This window comes from Anas acuta, chromosome 6, assembly GCF_963932015.1.
Source record: "Anas acuta chromosome 6, bAnaAcu1.1, whole genome shotgun sequence".
Classification (NCBI taxonomy): Eukaryota; Metazoa; Chordata; class Aves; order Anseriformes; family Anatidae; genus Anas; species Anas acuta.
In genome coordinates, this window is record NC_088984.1 from 32,221,244 (window position 1) to 32,235,403 (window position 14,160).

At 39.8% G+C, this 14,160-nt stretch overlaps 1 protein-coding gene across 8 annotated transcripts in view; it reads left to right on the plus strand.

The window, feature by feature from the left end:
* ERBB4 (erb-b2 receptor tyrosine kinase 4) overlaps positions 1-14,160 on the plus strand; it is a 576,064-nt gene that overhangs the window by 403,182 nt on the left and 158,722 nt on the right. For all 8 annotated transcript variants that reach the window (XM_068686347.1, XM_068686350.1, XM_068686352.1 and 5 more), the window contains 5 exons: positions 1,517-1,630; positions 3,321-3,447; positions 7,820-7,893; positions 8,861-8,951; positions 10,396-10,595. In XM_068686347.1, the coding sequence (XP_068542448.1) occupies positions 1,517-1,630; positions 3,321-3,447; positions 7,820-7,893; positions 8,861-8,951; positions 10,396-10,595 (606 nt within the window). The remainder of the gene's footprint in view (positions 1-1,516; positions 1,631-3,320; positions 3,448-7,819; positions 7,894-8,860; positions 8,952-10,395; positions 10,596-14,160) is intronic.

The window sequence follows — 14,160 nt, forward strand, 5'->3', positions numbered from 1 at the left end:
TTTCAAGAACCTTGCAAAACAATGAGAGAATGAGAGCTAAGTGAATAGTCTTAAATAGCTCTGCGTGTGCATGCAGTCTTTAGTAACTCAGTCACATGTTAACTGAAGACAGAGATGTTCTGTGTTGCTGACACTTTCCAAGTGTCTTATACTAGAGTGATTTTTTATTTTTTTTTAAGAAAGGGAATTCACTGAGTTTCTGTCTGCATGACTATTTGTTATAGTCATGAAGACAGAACTATTTGTTATAGTCATGGTTTTGATTAGCCCTTGTATGTTTAGAAATGAAGTGTTAAAATAGTGCCAAATGCTGTATTTATTAGTGGGATTGTAAAAGTGTAGAAATCACAGTTTCAGAAAAATAACTAGTCCACCACCAGTACTACCTGGTAGCAAATGCTTTCATGATGCTGATGCCCTCTTCTTGGAATGATGATGGACTGACATCAAGTTACCATAAACATTTTCTGCAGTTCTTCCCAGTGAGGAAGAAGACATGCTATACTAACAATGCCACAAGTAAAATTACAGTAGCAAGGAGGAGGGGGGTGTTTAAAAAAAATAATATCCATGCATGTGAAAAACACATGCTTCTGAATTGCAAGCCAGATGACAAGTCCCAAATACTTACAGAGTTGATTGATACAGTCTGATATAGACATTTTAGTTAGAAAAATAAGGGAGACAGTGTTCTTGCTCTCCCTTTAATTTCCACCATGATTTCTAGTTGTGGTGTGCATTGCTTATGTGTAATTTATCTGTGAGAAAAATGGGTGATATATAAAAAAAAATAGTGTCATAATTCAACACAAAGCTAAGTCCAAACTTCGAATCTCTGTGACAAAGTTCTCACTGACAGTAGGGTGAGACTAGGACTGTCAAGGCTTAATTCTGTCTCTAATAATAGTGTTGGACTTCTAAGCAAGCCAAATTTATATTTATTTTTAACAACACTGGTATATCTTGTACTACTTAAGGGATGTGATCCTTTGTCTAAATATGTCATTGAACTTTCTGACTTATTTTTCCCTCTTGACATTAAGCTTTCAATCAAGTAGGATCAGTCTAAAGCCCCTTTGGCAGTTGTTTGACAAGGCAAAATTGAAATAGTTGTCATTGTCCCATGGAGTGTTACCCCAGACAAATAAATATACTTGTGTGTGTGTGAAAGAGGGCAGAGCATCTTGTTTTATTTCTCTCCAATTCCCATAACTTCTTTTTTTTTCTTTTTTTTTTTTTTCACAGATGATAATAAAACCAAATTGGGGGGAGCGGGAGTGGACAGGGGGGTATTATGAACTGACAGTTCATAGATTTTCGTGAGTGACCAAAGCCATGCCTAACTTCCTTATTTAGATGCTTTTGAAAACACTGAATATTAAACGTTGGTGTTTATGTGGAAGTGCTGAGATAAATAAGAATATGTATTGACATAGTAGAGTCCAAACCCGTATGTTCCAGTATTGTTTAGCCCAGTGGTTCACTTTCTACCAATATCTTTCTTTTTTCTGCTCAGACAACTTCGTGGTCGATTCTAGTTCTTGTGTTCGTGCGTGTCCGAGCTCTAAGATGGAAGTTGAAGAAAATGGTATTAAGATGTGCAAGCCCTGCACTGACATTTGTCCTAAAGGTAGGCAGTAATTTGGTATAAATTTTCTTGAATGTAGTCTATACTCTAGTAGACCAAAGCAGGGTGTTAGTTTGGGATGAAATATGTATGAGTATGCTGTAGAATACTTGATATTAATAGCCTTTAGATATCCACAAAACTTTGAACTGTGTAGGCTGTGTGTGAAATGTGTTCCTAAATACAACGGAATGAAAATTTATTCAGTTATAATGGTAATATAACTAAGCCAATTACTTTTGCTTAGATAAAAATGAGGGGGATTTCTTCATTGGTTTTAGAGAAATCTGAAGGAATTCTTTATTATATCATTTTAATGACTTGTATTTCCTGGAGGAGTTTCGGAGCTCTCCTTTTGTCATCCCAAAGGAGGCTACACTAAAATTTTGCCTTCGGTGTATGGTGTGTCTCCCACTTGTCACTACAGCATTAGGTTTCCATTTACTTTGTCTGTTCTCTAAAAATATCTCTGTTTTCCCAGAATATCTATGTTTACCCAGAACATCTATGTTTTTCCCATATCTTTCTTCTCCCGGAAAACAGAAGACTGTTTTCTAGTCTTTTGAGAGGACTAGAAGTTTTTCAGTGACAGGTGTCAGTCCTCATCAGTACTACAGATTACTTTGCTGTCCTGAGCTCTAGGGGAGGCTTTCTGCTCCCTGCTTGAATGTCTCAGGAGCAAAACACCATCACTTTTCCCGCATGGGCTTATGCTGTTTTTCAGTCCTAGTGGAAGCCCTGTCTGAAAAGGAATTCACAATGAAGCTATGAAAACCCTGTAAATCAGCAGTCACTCCACATGGCTGAGACAGACAAACACAGATATTTCTGCCAAGGCTGGGGAATTACACACTGAATTCTAAGTGTGTGTAGTGTTCTATCCTTCAACCTAATTGCAGTAAACAGATCCACCCCCGCCCCCCTCCAGAAAGGTCCATGTTCATGCACGTCAGTACATATGTATTGTTCTTGCCAAGCTCTTAGCCTTGCTTAATGGGACAGAGGAAAGCTATTACATGTGTGTAAAAGGTTCAGGTGTGGTGTTAATAGTTGCCATTTGAAGACTTCATTAGAGAGATAGATGCATTATCTTACAGAAGTTGTAAAGGTTTTATTCTTTCGTGCATCACGTGTCCCAGAAAATGTAATTGAATTACATTTGAAGGCCAGACAGAGATCTGTCACACAGTACCAAAATTTCTTCAGGCCTCTTAATTTATTTAATGAGCTGATGAGGAAAGAACTTTTCATACTTCCTGTATAAGGCGCTTTCTAGCATGTGAATGGTGAAATTCCCAGGTCCGTCAGAGCCATGGGACCCGCTGAGCTAGCAGTGTGGGACCCCTTCCATTTGCAGTGAGTAGCGTGCAGATAGACCACCCAGCCAGCTGCTCTAAGCCAAGTCCTCATGCCTCTGTTCACAGAGGGCTCAAGAGGGAGTTTTTGGGGTTCATACTGGCCTTGAGAGCACTGTGAAACAAGGTGTTTGCCGGGATGCCCTTCTGTGGCAGGTACTTAGACTTATTGTTTTGAATGGGCACATCGTTTGGGGGAATATGGGTGGAGTACCATTTTGACACATCTCTTCAGCTTTATCTCTGAAAGAAACGAGGACTCGCATTTAGAAGACCAATGTGTTCTGGGTCAGTAATCGTTTTTCCTAGTTGTTGACACCAACTCCTTGTTTTGGCAGCATGTGATGGCATTGGAACAGGGAGTTTAGTGTCAGCTCAGACGGTGGATTCCAGCAATATTGACAAGTTCATAAACTGTACCAAGATCAATGGCAACCTTATCTTCCTCGTTACTGGGATTCACGGGTAAGTGACAAAATGGAAAGATGTTATGGCATGGTGCCAGCCGAAACCAGGAGTGTACACCTCTTACTTATGGCTGCAGGCTTCTTGTGCTGAACAGCAGATCCAGGGTAAATAAGTTTTCTGACTTAGTTAGGAAGGGAACTGTTAATGGCGTTCTTATGATTCAACCTATAGGAAGAGAAAGGATGAAGTAGATGGCACTAGAAGGAGAAAAGCCTACTGTGATCTTTGGGTACCATAAATTGTCAGAGCCTGGCTGGTGGTTGTTGCTCATGTATGAAAAAACAGTCAATTGGTTTAAATTACATATATTAAAGGTTTGATTGCAGAGATGTGCAAAACTCAGGGGTACTTAACTATGGTGTTTTGGTTTAAATATCTTTGTATGTTGAGTAAGTCTTAATTACAGGTCATGTGGAGGTACAGAACCAGTATTTGGAAGTCTCACCAGTGTCTCTTTAGGAAAGAAAGAGCCCAGCCGAATACCCAGCCTCTTGCTGTTTATAGTTTGCACTTTGTGTCATTGTATCAGAAGTGAATGCATGGTACAAATTCTGAAAGGATGGGATGTGTCCAGGGAGAGCAGGGTTAATTTATTTTGATCAGGGGAGGCCTAGTGCAAGCAGCCACTTTCTTGCTTTGCATTCTTTGTCACCGAGATCACACATGCGACTGCGTTTTCTGACTAATTCAAGCCTTCATAATGTAATTGGCCATGGTAAATTATATGCGATGCTTTGAGGTATTCCAGGTCCTTTTAAAATGGGCAGAATTCTCAAAACATGCTAACAAGATGAAACCCTTTTTTTTCCTCCATATGTAATAGGTATACATGTCTTGTTGTACACTAACAGTACAAAGTATTCAATTACTTCTACCACTGTATTAGCCTTGAAGTTTTACCATGTTTTTTAGGCTTCTCAGAGCTTTCCGTACTGGTTGCAATTGGTTGTCCAGCTTTGTGATACTAAATAAATTCCCAGACTAACTCCATGTTTGCAATTTCATGGCATAGTGTGAGAGTAATGAACTGAACTTCTGCACGCAGATCTTAAGTGGAATTCTGGCAGCAGATCTTTTGTTGGTCTTAGGTTCAGGTGTGTTAAGGTGGTTGACACTAGGTTGTATGGCTCAAATTTGCCTACTAGATGAGGTGGAAAGAAAGGTCTCGTTTCCTAGATTTGATGTGGTGATTGGTTGTAATGCTTCTTCACCTACAGCTTGACTCCAGCCATGTGAAGGTTGAAAATCTGCTTCAGTGGGGGCTCTGCAGCTCGCTCATTTTCAAAAGGCCAGCAAATGTGGGCTTTGGCTGTATAGTTGGCCTTCTCATCTCTCCAGCAGGGAGTACAGTGTGGAAGGTTAATGTAGCATAGTTTGAAACACTTTAGTTTGAATGGTTTAAGGAAAAGCTACTTTGGACCTGGGGAAGCCTGGAGAAGGTCATGCAGGAGTCGGTGATTGCACCTTAATGCTTCCTCATCTGTCCCGATGACTGGCCATGAGGTTGGCTGTAAATCTGTTGAATCCTACCTGGCAGGAAGTACGCAGTAAATGCAAGGTAGGCAGCTGCAGGAATTGAGCAATTCTCTGTGTACTAAGTGAAATGCAAGTTTCAGAATTAGATGAGCACTTGTTGCAAAAGTTGCATTAATTGTAGAGTTACAAGGTGGGTTACATTAACAAATCTGTTGAAATTAAAGGAGCAAAACCAATCTTGAATAAAACCACATCCCTTGGGAAAAAAGAAAAAATAAATTACAGACTATAAAGCAGGGAGTTAAAATATGTTGCTGTATTTTAATAGAAGAAAACCTTTTAGGTCAGTTAATATTGAAATTGTGCAGAACTTTGTCTCATTCTTCATGAACAAAACTCACTCCAACCAGTCTTAAGCACGAAGACACCAAGTTCTGCAAACCTGAATTGTTCCACAGCATAAATTGTGGTAGTGTGTACTAAAAAAAATATGAGTGCTAAAATAACTTTGCATCTCTGGGGCAGAATTTTGTTTAATATTCCTGTAAATTCTGCAAATGAGTAGTACGCAAAAGAAATAAAAAAGCACTAGCTACCTACAGAAGCAGTTTATTATATAGATGAACAGATCAACAAAAACAATATATTTTTTTTAAAATATATGTCCATTTGAACTTCTAGTTAACTTCTGTTGCAAAGTTGTTTACGCAGTGAACTGCCGCTTCTTTGTGTGAATTTTCAGCATTTCAGATTGTAGGGACTTCAAGTCTAGCTGCCTGGGGAACTGAGAGATGTTTTGTAGTAGCAGAGAAGTCAGTGAAAGATGCTAAGAGTGGATTTTGTTGTTTTGATTTGTAACTTTGTACTTACAATTGATGCTGTCATGTTTTTGATCCTATCATTTTGTAGCCTTTGTGTTGTCTGAGCTCTTAAACTTAGTCTCTATGCCTTTGTTACAATGTGTATGCAAACTATGTGTTTAAGTAGCAACTGTTTCCAGGGTTAACTATTTATGGTTATTTATGTAGAAATTATATAATTCTGAATTGACTTTAATTAGAGTCTGGATGTGAAGTGGGATAAAGGTAGGCCTTAAATTTTGGTGAGTTGGTAGTGCTCGTTCTTTTGAGGTAGTACTCTGCCAAAGCGTGTGGATGAAGGGATCTTCTTAAAGATCCACATCTCTGACCTGAGACAGAGCACGTTGGCTAGAAAATGGGGAGGAACCCTACAGCTCAGGTGCTGTAGGGTTTTTTTGTGGTTGGGGTCCTAAAAAGCCAAGCTGCCTTTTGGATGTGCTGCTGCCTGTGAGGGGGTGTAGTTTGGGGACAGACAGCCTTAACTAACAGCAAATGCTCCTTTTTGCAGCAGGAGCAACAAGCCCTCAGTGCTAGCCAGCTTTTTATCTTCCCTTTTGTTGTCTGTCTACAGTTCCACAATCAGCTGAAACGCTTATTCCTGGAGCTGTGAAGTCCAGCTGAGCCTGTTCTACTGAGAAATCTTGTCTCTGCTAATAAGAATGGTAGATAACTGCATTAATCTGCAGTTTTAGAAGTTGATAAAAACATGTCAGGCATTTGCCTGTTAAGGAGGTTTAAATTTGTATCCTTAAAGACCACCTTATCTTAGGATTTGGAGGTGAAATTCAGCAGCCTCAAGTTCAGTACAGTTGTGGTGTTTCCTTTTTTAGTAATGCATTTTAAAAGCAAAGTGTTGTGTTTCTGTTAGGTAGTACAAATTTGTTACCTACTTTTGAGAGCCCCAAATTGTTAGAATTACATTTATATGATGCTTCTGTGGTCCACTGGACTTTATATTGAGGTTTAAGAATTTATTTTGTTTTTCACTATCCTGGAGTCACCTCCACAATAGTTAAAGTGACCCCATCAGTCTGCCACAGCACAGTCTCATGAGACCTGTCCCCAGAGACAGTTTGGTTGATTACCAATGTGTTCCAGTTCCAGTAGTTCTGCTCTTGGAAAGCAGAAGGAGGAGAGATGGAAATGCATGTTCCACCTTTACTGAAGATGTTTGCTACCCTCACAAACCCTATAAAAATACCATAACACTGTGGTATTGAGTTTTAAAGGAGTTTTTTTGTTTGAGTTAGGCTTTTATTCCTTAAATAACGGGAGTGTCACAGTATGTTTCCTCCTAGTGGACATTGTCCAGGCAAATGCTCTTTGTTCCTTTAAAATTTAAAACAAAAATAAACAAGAAAAGCTAAATAAAGTCACTGTCAAATCAGTCAGTTTCATCTTTTCATGTTATAGCATGCCTAACTTAGAGATTCTCATGTTTGATGGGGATATTTCAGTTCTCTAATGACCAACTAGCTTGGCAAAGATCTGTGTGTGCTTCTTGATGTTCCATTTTACACCTTCTAAACACTGCATCCTTGTAATGTCCAAGGTCAGGCACTGCCAGCATGCTCTTAGTTTTCTTCTGGTTTTAGCTTGTTACTTGTTTCAGTAGCGATTTTATAAGTACAGTCCTGGCAGTGCGGTATTAAAACTATCATTTAAGTTTGCCTTCCTGGAAAAAATGTTGAAAACATGCATCTTTTCCTTTAGGGATATCATCCATAGTTGTTCAGAATCCATTAATTTTCCAAGAGCATAAGTATTTACTCAAATATTGATGATTTGATCCTTCAAGATAGTGAGCACCATTATTTCCCCTCAAGATGACTTAGGAGAAGTTTCTACAGATTCTGTAGAATCAACAGTCTGAAAAAATTGAAAACAGTGGAGAAACCTGCCACATATGCTACCAAAAAGCCAAATGTTGACTTCCTTTTCTGAAAGAATAATAATTTCTACATGGCATAGCTTTGTGAACGTGACTTTTTTGTTTATTCATTGTATCACATTTTGTCCGTTTAATCTTTCAGGGATCCATACCACACAATCGCCGCTATTAATCCGGAGAAATTAAATATCTTCCAAACAGTGAGAGAAATAACAGGTAACAAACACTTCTGATTCGTACAATCTGAATTTCTTCTCATTTTGCATTTATGGTTGTGATTTGGTGTCTTTTCTGAAGATACCATGCTTTTTTCTTAAAAGTCAGTGTATTGTCAATTTAACAAAGTTTAATACAGAACAGCTCCAGTATCACATATTATTAACAAGCGTATTGTCCTTTTCTAATGAGTACAGAGTGAACATTGCATTTGGGGTACACAGACACCAGAAAACCAAGACCTTATTGTTGAGTGGGCTGTGGGTCTTGGCACAGTGCTAGCAAAGTGAGACAAGTGTTGCAGACACCAGTTGCGACAGCATCTGCTCTACCACTTAAGTGGCATTATCCCTGTGCTTACAGATGTACTGCATTTCAGTCCTGTACTGAAAAATCGTAGGGAACTACATGTATAGACGTCTTTGTAGAACAAAATAAGTAGTTCCACTTCCTGCCTATGCAGAGACTGCTTTCCAGTGGTGACTGGCCCTCACGCACACTCAGAAAGGAATGCCAAGTTCTTTGTTTCAGGGAAGTCTTATCTTTGTATGCTTCAAAAAGGATCTCTCAACTTCTGTCCAAAGTATGCAATACATTTTAAACTGATCCTTCTTAATTAAGGCAAATCCTAATTCTGTCAAATTCTAAGAAGTGGCTGGCAGGCCTTGCAGATTGCAGCTTGTGTTTAGGCTGTTGAAAGTCTGGCTGTTGGAAGTGGACTTAGTGCTATGGCACTGCTGCTGTGACACTGCTGAAGTCTTCCTTTGCCTTCCTGGAGGAGACAGTGCGGAGCAGGCTGATGAATTCCCACACCGTACTGCGCAGCATTCATTACTTATTTCTTTCTTTTACTCAGGCCAGCACTGTCTTTCAGTTACAGGTTAGGCCTGTCTTAATTCATGTACGTGATCAAGCGGTCTTTATGTCTGAAATGACTGATGTTCCTGTTCGCCTTTACCTCCTCCAGGGTATTTGAATATACAGTCGTGGCCTGAGAATATGACGGATTTCAGGGTGTTTTCTAACTTGGTTACAATTGGTGGAAGAGCTCTATATAGGTAAGGTACTCTCTCTGTTCATGGAATAGTTTTTTTATTAGCCTTTTATTTGGTAGCCCAGACTGCGACATCCTTCTGGAAAGGCATCGTATACTGGTATGTTTTCTGTGTTACCAAGTTATTCGTTAACAGTATCTTTGATAAGCACTTGTTTATAATGGTTTAAAAAAAAAATAAAGACAACAAAAAAAACTTAGAATGTCTTGGGTTATTGTTGTAGCTCTTAAATCATTGTCCAGCAAATACTTCTTACGATATTAAAATATGTTATGAATGTGAAATGTAAACTGAAAGAAACTACTTAGCCTCATTATCTGGAAGATTCTATGGGTGCGAACAGAGGTGCAGGCTCACGCGTCCAAGGAACAATCTGCTCTTAAGGAGCCATAAAAGATAATAAATACATGGAAGAACACTGAAGTACTTCACAGATGGGGCACGTGTTAGCTGTGTAGTGCCACTTTTACCAGAGATGTTTCAATATGAACACTCGTACAGAAGAATTGATTTTGAAGAGAAGAAAATGCAGTGAGAAGTAATGGAGGAGCACAAGATAGCGGAATGATGTATAGAGCAAACTCTGGTTCCCAGTTGTGTAAATGTAGTAAATCAGTCATGGGATTCTGCTGGCATCTTAAACAGCAGGCCAAGCAGACTATGAATAGCAGTGAAACCTTGAGATTGAATTACAGCCCAGCATTTGTTTGGAAGCAGCAGTTTTTATTTAGAACAGCTGGAAAACAATTACAATCATTAAAATACAATAACTTAAAGGTTGCCCAGAAACTGGCTGTTGTCTTTACTCATCATCAGTCATAAAATATGTGCAGTCATTCACAGATTATACACACAATCATTTGCCTCTTCCTTTGATGAAGAAAGGAGATAACCATATATTACAATAAAAGAAAAATGAAATGTAGAAAGTGGGTGGAAAAATTTCCTTGGAAATAACAGTTTCTGCCTGTAATACTATAAATGACGTTAATTTGATGCCTGACAGAAGATGTTAATACATTTTGCATGACTTTGTCAATTTTTCCTTAGCACATAAACTATCACAGTATTAATTCTGTTGTCTTGGGGGAGGAACAGATTTTTCTAAAATTTTCTTAACTGCACTTCATTCAAAAAAAAAAAGTTAACATACAAAATCGAACCGTGTTTGACTTAATCGAGTGGTTTTGCTGGCTGCATCCCGAGCCTCACAGTTTGTGCTATCATGATTCTGACAGGGCTTGTAATTTTCTGGGCAAAAAAAAAAAGGGTTTTGACTCACAGAATGTTTATGTCACCCCTAAAGAAATGTTTTTCTGACCAAATTTCAGCTTTGCAAAAAAAGGTCATTTTGCCATTAGAAACTAATTCTAGTGGGAAGTTCTCAACCAGCCTTTGTAAGTTCCACCTCCTGGGGCTCATTCCTGTTCTTTTGTTTTTGTCACAGTGGCCTTTCCTTACTCATCCTAAAGCAACAAGGCATTACCTCTTTGCAGTTCCAGTCCTTGAAGCAAATCAGTGCTGGCAACATCTACATAACAGACAACAGCAATCTGTGCTACTACCACACAGTCAACTGGACCAGCCTTTTCAGTACGCCCAGTCAAAAGACAGTGATTCACCGAAATAAAAAAGCAGAGAACTGCAGTAAGTACTGCCGCTCAGTGCAGGCCTTCTTGCTTATAACTGGCTATGATTGGGGTGAAAATGGTGGAGCTACTGAGGATAGGCTGTTGTGGGCAGGCCAGAATTCACCTGGTGTCACCTGGCATGAGCTCTGTGAACATCAGTGGGTCTGTGATCATTACACAATCTGTAAATATGGCCCAGCCTTTCTGAGAAGATTTATAGGCAAATAAAGTTTTTTTAAGTATGAAGGAATGAGAGGGGAGGGAAAGCACCACTTCCTTGCTGTGGTGTGAACGTTGGAGAGAAGAGATCCAGTTTCCTAAATGGGGATTCTGAAGGCTATAAATGTGTAGCAAATACGGTGTTCATGGAAGGCATTGATTTGACAGTTTTGAAAATTATAGCCCTCTTTTTATGGGGGTGAGTTTAGCATCTCTTGCTTCTCCTACTCTGCTTTGTCAGAGTGGTCCTATCTTACTCCAGAAAGGTGACTTTTGGGACTCTTTTTGGTAATTGAATTCTCCTTTCTGTACTCAGCCTATCTGATACTGGATTACTAGCAGACTTTCAGCTGGGGTAGCTTGCCTTGGAAGGCTTATGTGCTAACACCTGGCCTAAGGTCACTGTACTGAAAAACAGTGCTGTGTAGGAGATGAAATAATTTGAAACGACACAGAAATGACACAATGACTTGCATTAATGCAGTCATGTTGTAGCAGCAACACAGTTCATTTTGAGCATCTGTTAGGCTGCCAGAGAGGAAGTTCATTAGATTGCTGTATATGTATAAATGATATGTCTGTTCTTTGGGGTTTGGCCAGCCAGAAGTGTATGCTTTGGGTTTTTTTCAGGCTGTGGTCTTACTTTCAAGTTAGCCTTTTAGTTCTTTTTTTTTTTTTTTTTTCTCCTCCCTTTGAAGTACTATTCTGTTCTGCTTTGAAAGACTTCGTGGCTGTGCTCGTTGCTGTAGTATGAGGCTAGGTTCCAATATCAATCGCCTCTGCTTGGTTATTTTTCTCATTTCTTCTGCCGGGTGAGAGCTTCACGAAGCGTAAAGCCTTGTTTGGTATGTCTCTACGTGGGATTTTGTTGGCTGTTACTTACCATTTTTTTCTACCGATGAGTTAAATAAATGCCTTTTGCTGCTGAAATATATTCCAGTAGGATCTTAGTAGTCCAATCTTTCTGTGAGAGATAAGAACCTATGAACCTTCCAGAGGAAGGTGCAGGATTCCTTTCCACCATGTGAAAAACTGCTAACTAGGAGAGAAGCGTCTTGTTCCCGGTGCTTTCTGCTGTTTTCACATCTTTGCTTGTTTATAGCAAGATTGGCACTAGCTGTCTGATAATAATGCATCATTGAAGGAAACAACAAAAGTGGCTCTCTTCTGTCCAGAGAAATTCAGTATGAAAATAAAGCAGTAATAGAGTAGAGCATAGTCTTTGTGTCTCATACATTAGCACTTCCTCTTCGCTTCAAGTTCTGTACGGAACACATGTTAGAAGACAATGAAAAACTACTCAGAAGTGAACTTTGTACAGTGCTTTTCCCTTCATGGAGCAGTGTTTTACTTGACTGGTTTGGAGAGCTTGGAGACCTAGCTGAAAACAACAGTTAGGAGTATAGTCCTGTACTAGTTGTCAGGATTGCTTTGTCAAATATCTTTGCCCTTTACTATGATCACTAAGTTTGGGTGTCTCTGAAGTGCCCCCAGCTGTTGAAACACAGACTTGCTGAGCAAATGGAAATGAGAAGAGACTGTCAAATCGTCCTCTTACACTGTGTCTTGTCAGTACAGTTGAACACAAACGGAAAATGTAAACTTTATTTGACTTTCGGCTTGTTGAGGATTTGCTATAGTAGAGGCTTTTACTTGCAAGGAAAAAGAACTACTACTAAAGATGTTTTACGAAATTTAACGCCAAGAGAATCTTCCTGAGGAAAACAAATCTCTTTTATTTCTCCATAAGAAGCCGTAGTGTAAGCTACACTACCAAGGGATTAGTTCTAAAAATGGACTCTAACCTGTGTTTATTAAACAGACTGTATTTAATGAACATAGGCTGCAGGCCAGGCTACTCAGGTCAGAAAGCAACGTCTTAGACTGCTTACTTCCTGAATCCTAAAAGGGAGCAGCGGTTCTCTCTGTGAACGTCTGTGTGAATGAATTGATTAATGTTTTGTGGCCTTCTGAGAGTCAGCAGTAGATGAGAAGAGCTATCCTGCTGCTTCAACTCCGCCTGTCAGTCAGCACCTCTCTGGGGTTAAATAGGTTCTGCTGCAGGTTAGATGTCTAACTAAAATCCTCACAATTACTTTGAGTAAGACAGAAGTGTTCCTTAGAGCCAGATGCATTTCTCCAGCATTCTTTGAAACATCTGTGGTTTTCAGGGTAGGGCAACAGACTGGGGTTTTGGGGAGTTTTCTCCGAATCTTCCACTGCCTGAATGTTTCTTAGCTGAGGGCAAGCCGCTAGGGTTTCCATGTCTGCCTTCTGGTTGTTTTGCCTGTTTCAGGCCCTGATCCTGCACGGGTGCTTGTGCATATGCATGTGCTTCTCTGAGTGACAAACAAGGCTAATCAGAATGGGGGGGGGGGGTAAATGCAAATGTAAATCTCTAAGTATTTGCAGGATTAAAATCTAGCTTCTGCGGTAGAAATGCTGTCTGTTTGCGTGGTATCAAGCGGTGTGTCAATGTCCTGGTTTCAGTTAGCACAGAATTAATTTTCTTCCTAGTAGCTGGTGGAATGCTGTGTTTTGGCTTGGGATGAGAAGAGTGCTGATAACACCCCGATGCTTTAATTGTTGCAGAGCAGTGCTTATACTAAGCCAAGGACATCTCAGCCTTTTGCTCTGTCCTGCCAGCGGGCAGGCTGGGGGTGCAGTAAGAGCTGGGAGGGGACAGACCCAGGACAGGTGACCCAAACTAGCCAAAGGGGTATTCCATACCATCTGACGTCATGCTAAACAATATATAGGGGTGGCTAGCCGGGGGGAGGGGGCCGGACTGCTCGGGGTTAGGCTGGGCATCGGTCAGCGAGTGGTGAGCAATTGCATTGTGCATCACTTGTTTGTACATACTATTATTACTTTCCTATTATCACCATTGTATTATTATTGTTATTATTTTATTATTATTTTGTTATTATTATTTTCCTGTCTTATTAAACTGTCTTTATCTCAACTCACGGGCTTCACTTTCCATTTCTCTCCCCCGTCCCAGAGAGGGAGGGGGGAGGGTGAGCGAACGGCTGCGTGGTGTTTAGCTGCCGGCCGGGTTAAACCACGACAGTCAATTATTTATAAAAATAACTATTAGAGATTGTTTTTCATATGGTTTCCCACAAAACAAACCAATCCAGACCATGTTAATTATTACAGCCACATTTTGGTGTGCTTATTATTAATCCTTTTTATATTTTGAGGCACTGTCAGCTTGTTACTGCTTTCCTCACTGCCTAGTGATTATTACTGCCTTAAAACAAATGACAGCAAACATTTAATACACATGTAGCTTTTCTTAAAACCCATGTGAGAGCTCCTAAGATCACCTGCTCAGCCTCATATAGTAAGTGGCTTTT